This window comes from Acinonyx jubatus, chromosome D1 (assembly GCF_027475565.1).
Source record: "Acinonyx jubatus isolate Ajub_Pintada_27869175 chromosome D1, VMU_Ajub_asm_v1.0, whole genome shotgun sequence".
NCBI classification, from domain to species: domain Eukaryota; kingdom Metazoa; phylum Chordata; class Mammalia; order Carnivora; family Felidae; genus Acinonyx; species Acinonyx jubatus.
The window spans coordinates 111275723-111290619 of NC_069390.1; the positions used below are offsets into that span (position 1 = coordinate 111275723).

Consider the following 14897-nt stretch of genomic DNA (forward strand, 5'->3'; position numbering starts at 1 on the left):
GAGTTTATTTTTGTGTATGGTGTAAGAAAGTGGTCCAGGTGCAATATTCTGCATGTCGCTGTCCAGTTTTCTCAACCCCATTGGCTGGAGAGATTGTCTTTTTTCCATTGGATATTCCTTCCTGCTTTGTCAAAGATAAGTTAGCCATATGTTTGTGGGTGCACTTCTGGGTTGTGTATTCTGTTCCATTGATCTAAGTGTCTGTTTTTGTGCCAGTACCATACTGTCTTGATGATTACAGCTTTGTACTACAGCTTGAAGTCCTGGATTGTGATGCCTCCTGCTTTGGTGTTCTTTTTCAGGATTGCTTTGGCTATTTGGGGTCTTTTCTGGTTCCAGAAAAATTTTAGCATTGTTTGTTCTAGCTGTGTGAAGAATGCTGATGTCATTTTGATAGGGGTTGCATTGAATATGTATATTGCTTTGGGTAGTATCAACATTTTAACAGTATTTGTTCTACCAATTCATGACCTTGGAATGTCTTCCAATTTTTTGTGTGTCTTCTTCAATTTCTTTCATAAGCTTTCTACAGTTTTCAGTGTATAGATTTTTAACCTCTTTGGTTAGGTTTATTCCTAGGTATTTTATGGGTTTTGGTGCAATTGTAAATGGGATCGATTCCTTGATTTCTCTTTCTGCTGCTTCACTGTTGGTGTATAGAAATACAACCGATTTCTGTGCACTAATTTCACAACCTGCAATTGTGCTGAATTCATGGATCAGTTCTAGCAGTGTTTTGGTAGAATCTTTTGGGTTTTCCACATAGAGTATCATGTCATCTGCAAAGGATGAAAGTTTGACTTCCTCCTTGACCATTTGGATGCCTTTTATTTCTTTGTGTTGTCTGACTGTTGAGGCTAGGACTTCCAATACTATGTTGAATAACAGTGGCAAGTGTAACATCCCTGTTGTGTTCCTGACCTTAAGGGAAAAGCTCTTAGTTCTTCCCCACTGAGGATGATATTAGCTGTGGGTCTTTTGTATATGACTTTTATAATCTTGAGGTATGCTCCTCTATCCCCACTTTCTTAAGGGTTTTTAATCAAGAAGGGATGCTATATTTTGTCATGTGCTTTCTCTGTGTCTACTGAGAGGATCTCTTTTCTTTTACTGATGTGATGAATCACATTGATTTGTGAATATTGAACCAGCCCTTCATTGCAGGTATAAGTCCCACTTGATCGTGGTGAATAATTCTTTTAATGTATTGTTGGATCTGGTTGGCTAGTGTCTTGTTGAGAATTTTTGCGTCCATGTTCATCAGGGAAATTGGTCTATAGTTCTCGTTTTTAGTGGGGTCTATGTCTGGTTTTGGAATCAATGTAATACTGGCCTCCTAGAATGTCTTTGGCAGTTTCCCTTCCATTTCTAGGTTTTGGAACAGCTTCAAAAAGTAGGTGTTAACACTTCTTTAAATGTTTGGTAGAATTCCCCCTGGAAAGCTGTCAGGCCCTGGACTCTTGTTTTTTGAGAGAATTTTGACTACTAATTCAGTTTCTTTACTGGTTATGGCTCTATTCAAATTTTCTATTTCTTCTTGTTTCACTTTTGGTAATTTATGTTTCTACTAATTTGTCCACTTCTTCCAGGATGCCTAATTTATTGGCACATAATTGGTCATAATATCTCTTATTATTGTTTGTATTTCTGAAGTGTTGGTTGTGATCTCTCCTCTTTCATTCCTGATTTTATTTATTTTCCTTTTTCTTTTTATCAAACTGGCTAGAAGTTTATCAATTTTGTTAATTCTTTCCAAGAACCAGCTCTGGGTTACATTGATCTGTTCTGTTTTATATTTTATTTTATTTTATTTTATTTTATTTTATTTTGGGGACAGCAGTATTGATTTCTGTTCTAATCTTTATTATTTCCTATTTCTTCTGCCAGTTTGGGGTTTTATTTGCTGCTCTTTTCTAGCTCTGTAGGGGTAAGGTTAGGTTGTGTATCTGGGACCTTTCTTCCTTCTTTAGGAAGGCCTGGATTGCTATATACTTTCCTCTTCTGATCACCTTTGCTGCACATCAGAGGTTTTGGGCTGTGGTGTTATCATTTTCATTGGCTTCCATGTACCTGTTAATTTTCTCTTTAACTTCTTGGTTAACTCATTCATTCTTTAATAGAATGTTCCTTAATCTTCAAGTATTTGTTGTTTTTCCAATTTTTTTCTTGTAGTTGATCTCAAGTTTCACGGTGTTGTGGTCTGAAAATATGCACGGTATGATCTCAATTTGTACTTTTGTACTTGTTGGGGGCTGATTTGTATCCCAGTATGCAATCTCCTCTGGAGAATGTTCCACATGCACTTGAGAAGAATGTATTCTGCTGCTTCAGGATGAAATGTTCTGAATATATCTTTTAAGTCCATCTGGTTCAATGCGTCATTCAAAGACACTGTTTCATTGTTGATTTTCTGCTTAGATGATCTGTCCACTGCTGTAAGTGGGGAGTCGAAGTCCCCTACTATTATTGTCAGTGAGTTTATGTTTGTAATTGTTTTATATATTTGGGTACTTCCACGTTAGGGGCATAAATGTTTACAATGGTTAGACTCTCTTGGTGTACAGACCCCTTAATTATGATATAATGCCCTTCTTCATCTCTTGTTACAGTCTTTATTTTAAAATACAGATTGTCTGATAGGAGTATGGCAACTCCCGCTTTCCTTTGGCAACCATTAATATGACAGATGGTTCTCCATCCCTTTATTTTCAATCTTAAGGTGTCTTTAGGTCTAAAGTGGGTCTCTTGTAAACAGCATATAGATGGATCTTGTTTTCTTATCCATCTATTACCCTATGTCTTTTGATTGGAGCGTTTAGGCCATTGACATTTAGAGTGAATACTGAAAGATACGAATTTATTGCCATTGTGTTGCCTGTAGAGTTGGAGTTTCTGGTGGTGTTCTCTGTTGCTTTCTAGTCTTTGTTGCTTTTGGTCTTTTTTGTTTTGTTTCATCTTTTCTCCCCTCAGAGACTCCCCTTTGCAATTTCTTGCAGGGCTGGTTGAGTGGTCACAAACTCCTTTAGTTTTTGTTTGTCTGGGAAACTCTTTATCTCTCCTTCTATTTTGAAGACAGCCTTGCTGAATAAAGAATTCTTGGCCACATATTTTTTCCAATTCAGCATGTTGAATATATCCTGCCACTCTTTCTGGTCTGCCATGTTTCTGTGGATAGGTCTGCTGTGAATCTGATCTGTCTTCCCTTATAGGTTAAGGACTTTTTTTCTTTGCTGCTTTCATGATTCTTTGTATATTTTGTAAATGTGACTATGATATGCCTTGTTGATGGCCCGTTTTTGTTGAATCTAATGGAAGTCTGTGCTTCCTGGATTTTGATGTCTGTGTCTTTCCCCAGGTTAGGAAAGCTTTCCACTATGAGTTGCTCACATAACACTTCTACCCCTTTTTCTCTCTCTTCATCTTCTGGGACTCCTATGACTCGGATGTTATTCCTTTTTAATTAGTCACTTTGTTCTCTAATTCTTCTATCATGCTCCTGTGCCTTAGTTTCCCTCTTTTTTCCTGCTTCATTATTCTCCATAAGTTTGTCCTCTACACTGCTGATTCGCTACTCTGCTTCATCCATCCTTGCCACTGTGGCATACATTTGAGATTGCAGCTCAGTTACAACATTTTTTATTTTGCCCTGACTAGACTACTTATTTTATCTCCACAGAAAGGGATTCTATGCTTTTTTCAACCCCAGTTAGTATTCTAGTATTTTTATGATTCTAAATGTGGGTTCAGACATCTTGTTGATATCTGTGTTAAGTCCCTGGCTATTTCTTCCTGTTCTTTCTTTTGTGGTGAATTCCTTCTTTTTGTCATTTTGGAGGAAAAAAAAAGAATTAATAAAAAATAAAATTAAAAAAATTCAAAACAATTCAAAAAAAACAAATAAAGGAAGCTAGATCTTACATGTATTTTCGTCTGGTTGTTGAAATAAGCTTGAAAGAATAGAGAAAAAAGGGATAGAAAATAAAAAACACAAACCATTAAAAATTAATAGAAAGGTATACAATAAAATAGAATAAAATGAAATAAAGTAAAATAGAACAAACAATTCACAAAAAAATAAAAATATGGAGTATATAGTAAAAGAAATTTTAAAACTTTTTCATAAAAACAGAAAATGAAAATAATTTTTTTCTCTTTTTGCACCCAAGAATAAGAAAAAAAAAGGACTCGATGGACCAGCGCATAGAATGAAATTACATTCAGTTTCCCCTAGAAATCTAACTATGAAGCACTTTATAGTCTGTGCACTAAGCAGGCAGAGGGACTTGTAGTGGTCTTGTAGAGCATGTTCTTGGAGGGCACAGTTGGGTAAGCACTTGGTGTGATAGCTCCATTCTCCACTAAGTGGTACTGCTTAGGTTACTGGGGTGGATCAGTGTGGTGCGCATGTGCGTGTGCAAGAGAGGTGAAAATGGCATCACCCAGCTTCCCAGTCTCTAACACCAGAATTCTGTGCTCTCACCAAGCAGTCATCAGGCATGCCTCCTTTGTCTCCGGTTTCCATCCACTCCCCGCTTCTACATTGTCCATGTCCATGCTGTCAGCCTGCCAGGCAGTACCTCTCTCCCAAATTTTATGTCAGATGGGGCTGTGCTTCCAAACCCCTCACTTCTGAGCGCCCTGCAGTTTGGACCTGCTCTAACCTTCTGGGGGAGGGTCTCCCTGAGCAATGGCTGGCTGCTGGCTGCCTCCAGGAATGCTCATGCAACCGTGCCACTGCAGAGGTCCAGAGACTGCCACCAGGTGCCAGCCTGCCCTAGAAAAAGTACGCACAACTGTGTAGCAGTAGTGGTTCAGGGACTGTGACAAATCACAACACACAAATGGCACCAGGCTTCACTGTACCCTAATGTCCTTGTTCCAACACCACCAAACGTGGCTATTCTCCAGGGTCCATTGGGACCTATGCCCATGGAGAGACCACACAGCCTCTACCAAATGCCCTTCAAGCAGGTGAACCGTTTCTCCCCATGTGCCCCGAGGAGGCTGCCTGTTAATGGGGATTCACCTTTCCTCGCCACCAAAGCTCCACCAGCTATCGAGCTTTGGAGTTTCCAACTCTGTGCTCCCCCGTTTCTAGAGTCCTAATAGTGCCGAAACCCTCTCCTTTCTCCCTTTCTTGTTCAATCCCTTGTGGATGTTTCCACTCTTTCTCTTTCTCTCCAGCTGCTCTTGGGGGGCATGCTTTTCCTGCGCTCCCCCCATCTCTGTCCTTTCTCTGCAATAGCTCCCTACCCTCCATGGCTTCTCTCTCCCCCAGTTCACCTCTTCGGGCCTCATATCTGCTGAGTTCTGTGGCTCAAGTTATGCAGATTGTTCTGTTAATCCTCAGATCAATTTTCTAGGTGTGCAGGATGGTTTGGTGCTGATCTAGCTGCATTTCAAGGACGAGAGAAGCAGAGAACTTCCACCTGCTCCACCATCTGGGCTCCTCCCTAGTACACACTTTTAACTTACTATGGTCTATCTTCAAATAACAATAAATATTAAGGGATGCTAATAAAACTTCAAATAATATTAATGAAACTTCACATATAGCATGAAAGTCTTATAACATTGTACTTCCATTTCCACTGCTAAATTAAGAAAAAAGGACAAAGAGAAGAATAAACTCTAAAGTTAAAATCTCTTCCAAAAAGAAAAAGTATATGTTCTCTTATCATGCACAAAAATGGTATTAAGTTAGGTATACTGAAAGAGAATTCCAAGATACTGGAGATTCTGGGTCTTCACAGGCCCCTGTGCTCTTATGTACATCAGTAGGAACTGATTTCCATTTGTACGTGTATCTAACAGAATTCTAGTTATAAGTGAAGCGAGAGATGAGGAGATGGGGCAATTCCATGCCAGCATTTGATAAGCCTTTGGAGAGGAGTACGTGGAGTTCAATGCTCACAAAGCAGGGGAGTGTCTCTTAGAACAAAGACCACCGTGTAGCTGTGTGATATAAGTAATGAGTAAGTGGCGGACAGGGTGGGAAGAACACAGATGTAGGAAACAGCATGTGGATTGCAGTGTGGGCTCTGACACTTTATAGGATAGCATCCCCTTTCTGCTTTAGTTTTCTAAGTAGAAGGGGGATGATGAGAGCAGAAGATGAGCAAAGGGCTACAAAAGTGCTCTGGACTGGTAAAGTTTATGTAAAACGTGTGCTACTACTTTAATAGAAAAACGCCAATCATTCACTATTAACGATTATCATTCGGTTAAACATTTGATGACTTTTTAAAGCACTATTTGCATGAAGGTAGGTAAATTTTAGAAGAGGGAGCAATGATGGGGGTGGTCATCGACACTGGTGGGTGGGGCAGGGAAGCCTGAAGGTGACCACGGCTCCCACCTGTCTTCACAGAGTTCTGACCAGACGGCGTGGGCACGCAGCAGAACCACGTCAATGTCTGACAACACGCAGAGTCAGGGTAACACAGAGTGTGATCACCACAGTCAGGGTTGGGGCCCAGGTGCTGTGGGTGCACCTGGTCTGGAGGACCCACTGTGAGACCCCTGCTGTCAAGGAGACCAGGGCAGGGACAGGAGTAAAGGACACACTGTCCAGCAGAGGAGATCTTAACTCTTAGATGCCCTGAGCCTCGGTAGTGCAGCTCCGTATGTAGAGATGCCCATCTGAACAGAGTGCACTGTTCAGCCAGAAGGACAAAATGATTTTGTATTGTATCTTTTCAATTCTTAGCTTTTAAATTGTAATTTAAAGCCTATGTCCTAATATGAAAAGAAGAGTAACAATATTTTACAGTATTGTTGTCTTTAACAAACATTGTAAGTATTGTGACTTTTTACAAAAGAAGTTTTAGTAGATTATCAGAATCTGTCAAACAAATAAAAGTCATAATTCTCTTAAGTCTTACTCCAATCATGTCAGACACAGTAAAGAAAATGTCAAGTACTGAACTATTTCCTAAATTACATTAAATCATATCACTTAATACAGAACTTGTCACTTCAAATGTAATAAAACATTTAATTTTTATCTTGAAAGAAATGGGATAGTACTGGACCCACAATTTTTGGTAAAACTCATTGGGAAGTAAATGTCAGAAACTATTTTACGGATCTTGTCTTGGTGAAGGTCAGCCTGGTCTCAGCGGAGTCTCATCAGACACCCGGACACATCTCGAGACACTCTCTGGGGTATAATATAAATGTGCTTTGCAAAACATACTTTCAACCTCGGAAAGAAGTTTAATCAATTTGTTTTCAATATCACTGTTTTTGAAATACTTTTTGGCAAATTACAAAAAGTATTTCAAAAACAGTGATATTTTAGAGGCTGTATATCTCACTTCCAAGTGTAACACACAAACCTTCATTTAATACATTAATGAAGATTGTCTACACCCTAAACTCACCGTAATGAAGAAGTCATCTGGCCCTGGTGCTGTGCCAAGCGTGCAAACACTGAGTAGAGCTCAGTAAGCCAAAGAAGAGAAAGACTTGCTATCAAGAATGAAAAATCTATGACCTCGCGAAAAACACCATCCCTTGGTCCTACTCAAGGGAAATGTTCACATAATAAAGCCCAATGAATTTTTTATCTTTCAATATGGTCTTAATGTAAACCACATTATTATACAATTATAAAAAATATTTCTTCATTTTTTCAAGTGTTTATGCCCAAATTCACCCAGATGGTTTACAGGCCAGGTATGCCGATTAACACCACATACGACCCGCTCGATTACCCCACTCCAGGCCCTAACCACCTCTTGGTAGGGTGACTACACAATAACGTATGTGGCATCCCTACTTCTGTTAACTCGTTTTGCAGTGTTACCATTCAGCTACTCCAAAAGCAGCTTTTTACATAAAAAAGTTCTCTTAAAGTAACAGTAACAAAAACAACTAAAATTTAGAGGGTGCTTGCTCTAAGGTGCCAAGCACTTTACCTATGAGTCAATTTAATTTCCATACCAATCCCTTAGAGTAGGTACCATTATTATCCTTATTTAACAAGTAAGAAAACTAAGTTTAGGGGCACCTGGGAGGCTCAGTGGGTTAAGCACCCGACTCTTGATTTCGGCTCAGGTCATGGTCTCATGGTTTGAGGGATGGAGCCCCCCGTGATGCGGAGCCTGCTTGGGATTCTCTGTCTCCCTCTCTCTGCTTCTGCCCTGCTGGCATGCACGCGCATGCTGTCTCTCCCTCTCTCTCAAAAGAATGAAATCATGCCATTTACAACAACGTGGATGGAACTGGAAAGTATTATGCTATGTGAAAGAAGTCAGTCAGAGAAAGACAGATAACATGTTTTCACTCATATGTGGAATTTGAGAAACTTAACAGAAGACAACGGGGTAAGGGAAGGGGAAAAAATGGTGTCAAATAGAGGGCGAGGCAAACCATAAGAGACTCTTAAAGACAGAGAACAAACAGGGTTGCAGGGGGGTGGGGTGGGTTGGGGGATGGGCTAGATGGGGGATGGGCACTGAGGAGGGGACTTGTTGGGATGAGCACTGGGTGTTGTACATAAGTGATGAACCATGGGAAATCTACCCTCAAAACAAAGAGCTCACTATAAACTCTGTAGGTTAGCTAACTAGACAATAAATTATATTAGAAAATCATAATAAACTTAAAAAAAAAAGTTTAGAGAGGTTTACATGACTTGCCCACAGTCACACAGCTCCTAAGTGGCAGACAGACCTATTCCACAGGCCACATTCTTAGCCATTCTGTGTCATTATTTCTACATAAAAATACTCTTATTGCCTACAGATTTTAATCCCAACACCTTTTCTTCGGCTTTTTAAAAGCCTGAAGATCTGACCTAAGCTTAATTCTCTACACTCCGTTGTACACGAGTCCCCCTGAACTCTGTTCTCTACTGTACAAGCGGTGTTCTGCCATCAGTGTTACTCTCCTCCTACACCTAATTCCGCTGTAATTAAATGTAATACCATACATCTTGTCCTTAGGCAGCATGTAGTTGGATTTTAAAGAAATACACTCTCATGAAGATTAAAGTGTTGATAAATTTACATCTTTTACATTTATATGGAAGGGAGACCTGCCTGGGTTCATCTTGACTGTACAACTACTGGTATAATAGTTAAGCCATTTAATACCTCTGTGTCTCTGGTTAGGTCACTTAACACATTCTGCCTCAGGATCCTCACACTAGAATAATGTTAACAGTAGCACCACCTTGTATTGTTAATGTGGTGATTAATGAGCTAATTAACGGAAAGTTCTTCAAAGCTCTTAGAATCCTGTGTTTCCTTGAAATGGTAAGAAGCTTTCATGATAGGTGATGTATCTACTTTAAATTAAAAATCAATTAGATACAACTTCTAGTGTAACATACTACAGTATTTTGATTATGATTGACTCAAGTAGTTGTAGCAACGCCATCTTCTATGTTCAAATAGACCAGACTTTAAGTTGAGCATCAGGGTTTTCCCTATGTTAAGGGTAAACAGTGTCAGGGCATGGGGGGAGAATCAGACTCTTTTCTAAGATCCTATAGAACCCAGGGACATCTTCTCCAGATGCCAAGTTCTGCAGGGTTTATGTTCTCCAAGTCACTAAAATAAACCTATGGCAGATACTCCAATCATTTTGTTTCTCCCCATGGATCTGTAATACATGGATTTTACTGACATGTGTACATGTCTGTACGTACACACATACATACATGTCACACACATGCTAATTATTCAGCAAGAGACATGATTTCCCTTTCTTCTGCTAAAAGTACCTTGATTTTTCCACCAGATAACCATCCCTCCCTTACTTGCAGTATACACATTAACAGATGAAGCTGAATCTATCTCCAGCTGCTGGGACAGGCATTCAGGCGAAGCCCTAGCCAATGAGAGCTTTGCAAATCCTGCCCAGAGAACAACCAAGGGACTACACAAGCCAATCATTTTGGATTACAGCTAATCCCAAGATTTTTGCTTGAGTTACTGGGAAAAACGTTTCTCTTCTGTTGGACTTGGAGCTCAGAGGATAATAAGACTCAGACTGCCAGGATACCACCATGTACAGAGAACCTGCCCCAAAGTGAAATCAACACACACACATACATAGACACACGCATACATATATACACATCCACTCATACATACACACATACATATACACACACATACATATAAATGTACACATGCATACATACACACATATATACACATCCATCCACACACACATACATATATACACATATACATACACATGCATACACACATACATATATACACACATACATACATACACATGCATACATAATACACACATACATACACATATACACACATACATATATACATACACACGCATGCATACACACATATATACACATCCATCCATACATACACACACACATATACATACACAAGCATACATGCACATATACATATATATGTACGCATGCATACATATACACACATCATATATACACACACATACATATATACACATCCATCTATATGTACACACATACATATATGCATACATACATACATATATACACATCCACCCATATGTAGACACGTACATATATACATACGCATACATATATACACACATACACACCCATCCATACTTACACACATACATATATACACACACATGCACACATACATATATACACACATGCATATATACACATCCATCCATACGTATACACATACATATATACACACATGTGCATACACACCTACATGTATACACACATATGCATACATACACATATGTATATACACACACATATACGTATATACATACATACACGTATATACGCACATACATACACATCTATCCATATGTACATGCACATGTACATATATACACACCCACCCATCCATACACACATACATATATATATATACACATACATATACACATACACACATATATACACATACATATATATACACACATACACATTCATATATACACATCCATACACACACACACACACATACAAACATACACACCTATATGCATATATACACATACACACATATATACACAAACACATGCACACATATACATGTGTGTATGTCTATGCACTCACATACAATGTGCCTAGACAGGTAGATAAACAACACAAGCTAAGATCCTAGTGACAATTTGAAGCCCCTGCCTCAAGGTGACTTCATGTTGGCCCCCCTGGGATCCTCCACTTACATCAGCCAATGAATTCCTACCTGGCTTAAGCTAGTTTGACTTGGATTTTCTATTACTGTTAACTGTAAGACTTGACAAATGTATACATAATGGAACAGTCACTTTTTATAAGGGAATAAAAACACGTGTCCTTAATTGGGCTTACCTTTTGGTTTAGTAAAGCGCTGGCCAGTTTCTGTACTTCTGAACTCAGTAAGGTAGTTCCTCTGATGACTTTGCTGAGAGCGGCAAGAGACTGGTGGACGGTCTGCACTAAGCGAATGGCATTGAACTGTTCCAGGACGATGAAGGACAGTACTGGAGACCCTTGTTGATCGTTAGGAGGACACACCTTCTGATGAATCAGGTTGGAGTTCTAAAAGAACAGTATGCCATGTCATCCTTCTGGAAACGTGGCATAAACTACTGACACCACAACACTTCACAAGGTACTAAGATCCTCTGTGGTCCCACTCGGTTTTGAAACCCTGGTGTCTTAAGGTGGCCGCATGTGTTACATGTGGAACCGCACAGGAAAGGGGTAGGCAGGGGTCTGGAGGAGCCACACGGAGCAGCAGTGGTCCGCACAGGAGCAAGAATGGGGATCGATGGCCCCTCTGAGCCAATGCAGACAGCACAGTACAGCTACACTGTGAATACACAGAGAAGACATCACGCTTTCAAACAAATGTGAATGGATATTTAATTCAAATACGTATGAGCTAAAACCACCATGAATAAATTACAACATCCAAACAGCATAATTTGTGGTGAAACTACTGAGGGATTACAGTCGTATCTTTAGTCAGCTGATTATTTTAGGGAAAGCCTTTTTCTAATGACTAAATACATTTGAGTAAATTGTGTTCCTTTGAAGAATGGCTTTGACATTTTAAAGTTCATCTTGTCATTAAAAAGCTAAGTGTATTCAGAGAAAATCATTATGTGATTATGGAGCTGCTGGGGGAAATGGTTATGGATACTTTAAATCTTAACTATGAAGCAAGGATTATCTTTTAGACAAGGAAACCTACCCTAACTGGGCACAAAATAGGTGCAAATCCAGGATTTTGTATTTTAACTGAAATAATTTTCTAACTAGGATACTATATTAGACTTAAGTAAAATGACACATGAAGTAGTATTTTGTTTTTAACAGAGATTTTAGAAGATGGTTCTCTCTCAGAGTATTTTTGTCACCCATGGAAATTCTAGCATTGACTAGGCCAAAGGTTAGCAATTTTTCCCACGAAGGTCCAGAGAGCAAACACACCAGGCTTTGTGGGTCCTAAGTTCTCTGTCATAATTACTCAAATATGCTGTTGTGGTGTCGAAGTGGCCACAGACAGCACAGAAATGAAAAGACAAGGCAGGGTTTCAATAAAACTGTTTCCAGAAAATGAGGGCAGGTGTGTCCCTTGGGCAGTACTTTGCCAGGCTCTAGGGGACATTATCACTGACTCATGCATTGGTCTATGTGACATCAAGGCCCTGTGAGATACATGACTCGATGACACTGGTAAGACTGCGTTACCCGCGGTGTATACAACAATGACCACAAGTGCACAGAGGCGGTGGTTTTTCCTGGTCACATGGCCATGTCTTTGTCCAACATATTTTTTCTAGGATAAGGAAGATATTGAAAGACTCAACATACAATCATTTTAAAGAGCCAAAAAACAAACTAGAAACAGACACAACAGATAGGTAGTTCTACAAAGGTTACAGAAAAGGGGGTAATGTCTTCATTTCCATGCAGTAGTAAGTTCACTTTCATCCTCTGGTAATTCTTCATTCTTCTCCAGATAATTATTTCCTAAAATCTTTCTGGGGCAGAAACCACCTTTCCTGAGTCTTAGTCCCTATGCTTAAGCCCAAACCAAGAGTTTACTCAACTCAAAGACAGAAATGAGTGTGTGACTTAGGGTTTCAGTTAATGGAGTGCTTCATTCTCGCGATCACGGAGAGGCTCGGGGAGAGCACACGGCTAACGAGAGACACCCCAGGGCCACACAGATCCCACTGGGCCTCCGGATAAGAGACAATGGTTTCTTTCCAGAAGCCGGAAACTAGGAGACCCCAAGGTAGAGAACAGGTGCAGTGGTTCTGGGACAACAGGGGGACGGCTCTTTCTGTCTCTCTCTCTCTTTCTCTCTCTCTCTCTCTCTCTCTCTCTCTCACACACACACACACACACACACACACACACACACACACACGTAACACATATATAAGCGTGTTCCTAATCAGACACACGTAGATTAACACGTACATGTAATCTACATACAAACCCATTCCTAATCAGACACACGTATGTACTGCATACATGTAATGCATATAAGTATAAATGCATTCTTAATGAGAAAGGTCAAAAGTTTGAAATTCCTGGAAGAAACTATGTCTCTCCAGAAGTGGATTTCTGACAAGATTGTGGAAGGGAAAGGGGAGGAAGGGAACAAAAAAGGAAATAAAATAGGACTAAGTTCTAAGAGGAAGTTCAAGGGCAGAAAGATCCAACAGCCCGTTACCAGGTCAGATGGCTGCTCTGTCATTTCATTTCACTGGTCAAACACAGGTTTACTAAACATGGTAACGACGGACTATTCCTAGGATCTATGCCAAGGTCCTGAATGAACCAAAGGAATCCAAACCAGCCACGTGTATTTATTTATTTAGTTTTAATTTTTTTTTAAAGTTTATTTATTTTTGAGAGAGAGAGACACAGACCATGAATGGGGGAGGGGCAGAGAGAGAGCGAGACACAGAATCCAAAGCAGGCTCCAGGCTCTGAGAGGTCAGCACAGAGCCCGACGCGAGGCTCGAACTCACAGACCGTGGGATCACGACCTGAGCTAAAGTTGGACGCTCAACTGAATGAACCACCCAGGCGCCCCCAAACCAGCCACAGTCTTTTTTTTTTCAATATATGAAATTTATTGTCAAATTTGTTTCCATACAACACCCAGTGCTCATCCCAAAAGGTGCCCTCCTCAATACCCATCACCCACCCTCCCCTCCCTCCCACCCCCCATCAACCCTCAGTTTGTTCTCAGTTTTTAAGAGTCTCTTATGCTTTGGCTCTCTCCCACTCTAACCTGTTTTATCTTTTTCCTTCCCCTCCCCCATGGGTTTCTGTTAAGTTTCTCAGGATCCACATAAGAGTGAAACCATATGGTATCTGTCTTTCTCTGTATGGCTTATTTCACTTAGCATCACACTCTCCAGTTCCATTCATGATGCTACAAAGGGCCATGTTTCATTCTTTCTCATTGCCACGTAGTACTCCATTGTGTATATAAACCACAATTTCTTTATCCATTCATCAGTTGATGGACATTTCGGCTCTTTCCATAATTTGGCTATTGTTGAGAGTGCTGCTATAAACATTGGGGTACAAGTGCCCCTATGCATCAGTACTCCTGTATCCCTTGGGTAAATTCCTAGCAGTGCTACTGCTGGGTCATAGGGTAGGTCTATTTTTAATTTTCTGAGGAACCTCCACACTGTTTTCCAGAGCGGCTGCACCAATTTGCATTCCCAACAACAGTGCAAGAGGGTTCCCGTTTCTCCACGTCCTCTCCAGCATCTGTAGTCTCCTGATTTGTTCATTTTGGCCACTCTGACTGGCGTGAGGTGATAGCTGAGTGTGGTTTTGATTTGTATGTCCCTGGTAAGGAGCGACGTTGAGCATCTTTTCATGTGCCTGTTGGCCATCCGCATGTCTTCTTTAGAGAAGTGTCTATTCATGT

At 40.1% G+C, this 14897-nt stretch overlaps 1 protein-coding gene across 7 annotated transcripts in view; it reads right to left on the minus strand.

Annotated features, from left to right (window-relative positions):
* The window catches only part of DYNC2H1 (dynein cytoplasmic 2 heavy chain 1), a 340312-nt gene that overhangs the window by 73500 nt on the left and 251915 nt on the right, over nt 1-14897 (minus strand). For all 7 annotated transcript variants that reach the window (XM_053204186.1, XM_027051992.2, XM_053204184.1 and 4 more), the window contains one exon: nt 11315-11524. In XM_053204186.1, the coding sequence (XP_053060161.1) occupies nt 11315-11524 (210 nt within the window). The remainder of the gene's footprint in view (nt 1-11314; nt 11525-14897) is intronic.